Source organism: Tupaia chinensis, unplaced genomic scaffold (genome assembly GCF_000334495.1).
Source record: "Tupaia chinensis unplaced genomic scaffold, TupChi_1.0 Scaffold000355_1, whole genome shotgun sequence".
Lineage (NCBI taxonomy): Eukaryota > Metazoa > Chordata > Mammalia > Scandentia > Tupaiidae > Tupaia > Tupaia belangeri.
Window position 1 is genome coordinate 1414526 of NW_006159850.1, and position 2149 is coordinate 1416674.

General features: G+C 63.8%; 1 protein-coding gene across 1 annotated transcript in view; it reads left to right on the forward strand.

Annotated features, from left to right (window-relative positions):
* The first annotated feature begins 468 nt into the window (after nt 1-468).
* The window catches only part of CA5A (carbonic anhydrase 5A), a 23517-nt gene continuing 21836 nt past the window's right edge, over nt 469-2149 (forward strand). Inside the window, 1 exon segment of the mRNA XM_006152544.3 lies at nt 469-903. Within this exon segment, the coding sequence (XP_006152606.1) occupies nt 747-903 (157 nt within the window). The 5' untranslated portion in view covers nt 469-746.

Here is a 2149-nt window from a genome sequence, read left to right on the forward strand (position 1 = left end):
AGGGACCAGCCACCAGCACTGCCTGGTCAGCCGGGCCCAGCCACCCTGCCGAGGCCTCAGGGAGTGGAGAAAAGCCGTGCCCACTGGGCCCTGCCCAGACTGCGGTGCCTGAGCGGTGAAATGACTGCTGTCCCAGCCGCCAAGTGTGTGGGAGCAGACCCCAGGAGCGTGGGGCAGGAGCAGACCCCGGGAGCGTGGGGCAGGAGCAGACCCCGGTTGTGTGGGCTCCACAGACCCCGAGAGTGTTGGCTCCACACTCCCCAGTGCAGCCCAGATGCCCTTGCACGAGGGGAAGGGTGGGCCGGGGACTGGCCTGACCCTGCCATCGCCACAAGCATTGCTGCCTCCTCACATGCACGTCACAGCCTGTGCTGGCCTCCAGCGACCCAGGCTCAGGGTCAACCCTGCAAGGACAGGGACCCTGCTCTGGCCCGCGAGCGTCTCGTAGCTGACCCCCAGGCAGCACACCGCCTGTCAATAGCTCGCCCAACTCGCTGGTGGACGCGCCCTGCTGTTGCCCAAATCAGGGGCTTGTCCCAGTAAAGGCCACTCATCCCAAACACCCACCCCTTCACCAGACTGAGCGTCCGACAAGTGGGGGCAGGCGTGGGTTGAAGTTTAACCAGCACCTCAGGAGCTTGGGTGAGTTTCTGCAGAGAGGACTGCACCGTCCGCCCTAGTCGGATCCAGCGAGAACGCCTGCAGAAGAGCACACCGTCCGATTCGGGCCACGGGGCCAGCCCGAGATGCTGAGGGCCGTGGTCTGGGGGAGGAACGGCTGCAAGTCCTGGGGTTTGGCCTCCCTGGCCGGGCAGGTGCGCGGGCTTCTCCCAAGCCGACCAAGGAGGCCGATGCGATGGTGCTCACAGCACCCCCACGCCCAGGGATGCCGGGCTGGCGCTCGTAAGTAGCCCCTCCACCCCCCTGAGCGCGCCTTGCCATTGGCCTCGTTAGCCGTGCCTTTCCCGCAGGAGACGGTCCTGCACCAGGCCACTTGGGTTCCGAGCTCTACTGACACCTTCGCGTTGAGTGGCCTTAAATGACTCTGGCCAGTCACTCAGGTCTCAGGGCGTCAGGAGGCAGAGGTGCCGGCCGAGGCCGAGCAGCTGTGCTTGGACATGCTGGGGCCACCCATTGCCCAGCCCCGTGCGGCCTGGCCGCTGTGGCTCCAAGTCCACCCCAGCACCGAGCCTTGCAGGCAAACCGGCGATGATTCGGCACTGCCAGCTCCTCGAGAGCCTGCCCGGCCAGCCTCATCCCAGCCAAGGGGCCTCCCACTTCGGGGTCTCAATCCTGCCTCCTAAGACAAGGGCCTGTGTCAGGGGACTTCTAGGCCAAAGGTTTGCACGTCCCTTTCCCGGCTATTGAAGGAGCACAGGGCTCAGCGCCAGCCCACTGCTATGGGACCTGGGGCTTGTCGGAGGTGAGGCGCAGGGAGAGGCTGCACCTCCCAGAGCCATAGTCCCCAAGGAAACGCGATGGCTAGATGTTCTCAGGAGGGCAAGTACCAGTGCGTGGCACACGAAGGAGGTGCGCCAGAGTGCTGTGGCACACGCACGAGGTGTGCAAGTGAAGCCCGGCACACTTAGTGAGCTGCCCTAGGTCTTCCGGGTCAGCCCGGCAGTCCACGCCCAGGGAAAAGACCGGAACCACAGCCCGGTCTGTAGTGGCACTCTAGACCCTGCCCTGGTGTCTGCCACGTGGGACTCCGGTAGGGGACGACTCCCGGGTGTGTGGGAAACCGCCCCTTGGGTGACCCTGCCCATCCCCCCCCCTGGCTTGTGCTTAGCCGCTCTGAGGCTCAGAGAGCAAGAAGGCCCAGGCGTCTTCAAGGAAGTTCTGTGAAGCTGGGAAACCAAGGTTTCTGGGGACCCCATTCCAAACCCTGAGCCGCATTTTCTGAAATGTTTCTGATTTCTGTCTTTAAAAATTGCACTCAAGGGACCAGCAGTTGGCGTAATGGCTATGTCGCTGGACTCCCATGTAGTCGACCACGGTTAGCGTCCCGGACCCGGTGGCTTAAAACTCATGCCGGGCGCGTATGCGTGCGTGCCCAAGATCCCGAGAAGAGAATGGAGGAGAAGGGATTGCGGCGTGACCATCCCCCCTGGGGGGTGATTTCTCGCTTTCTGTCTCTCTGTCTCTCTCT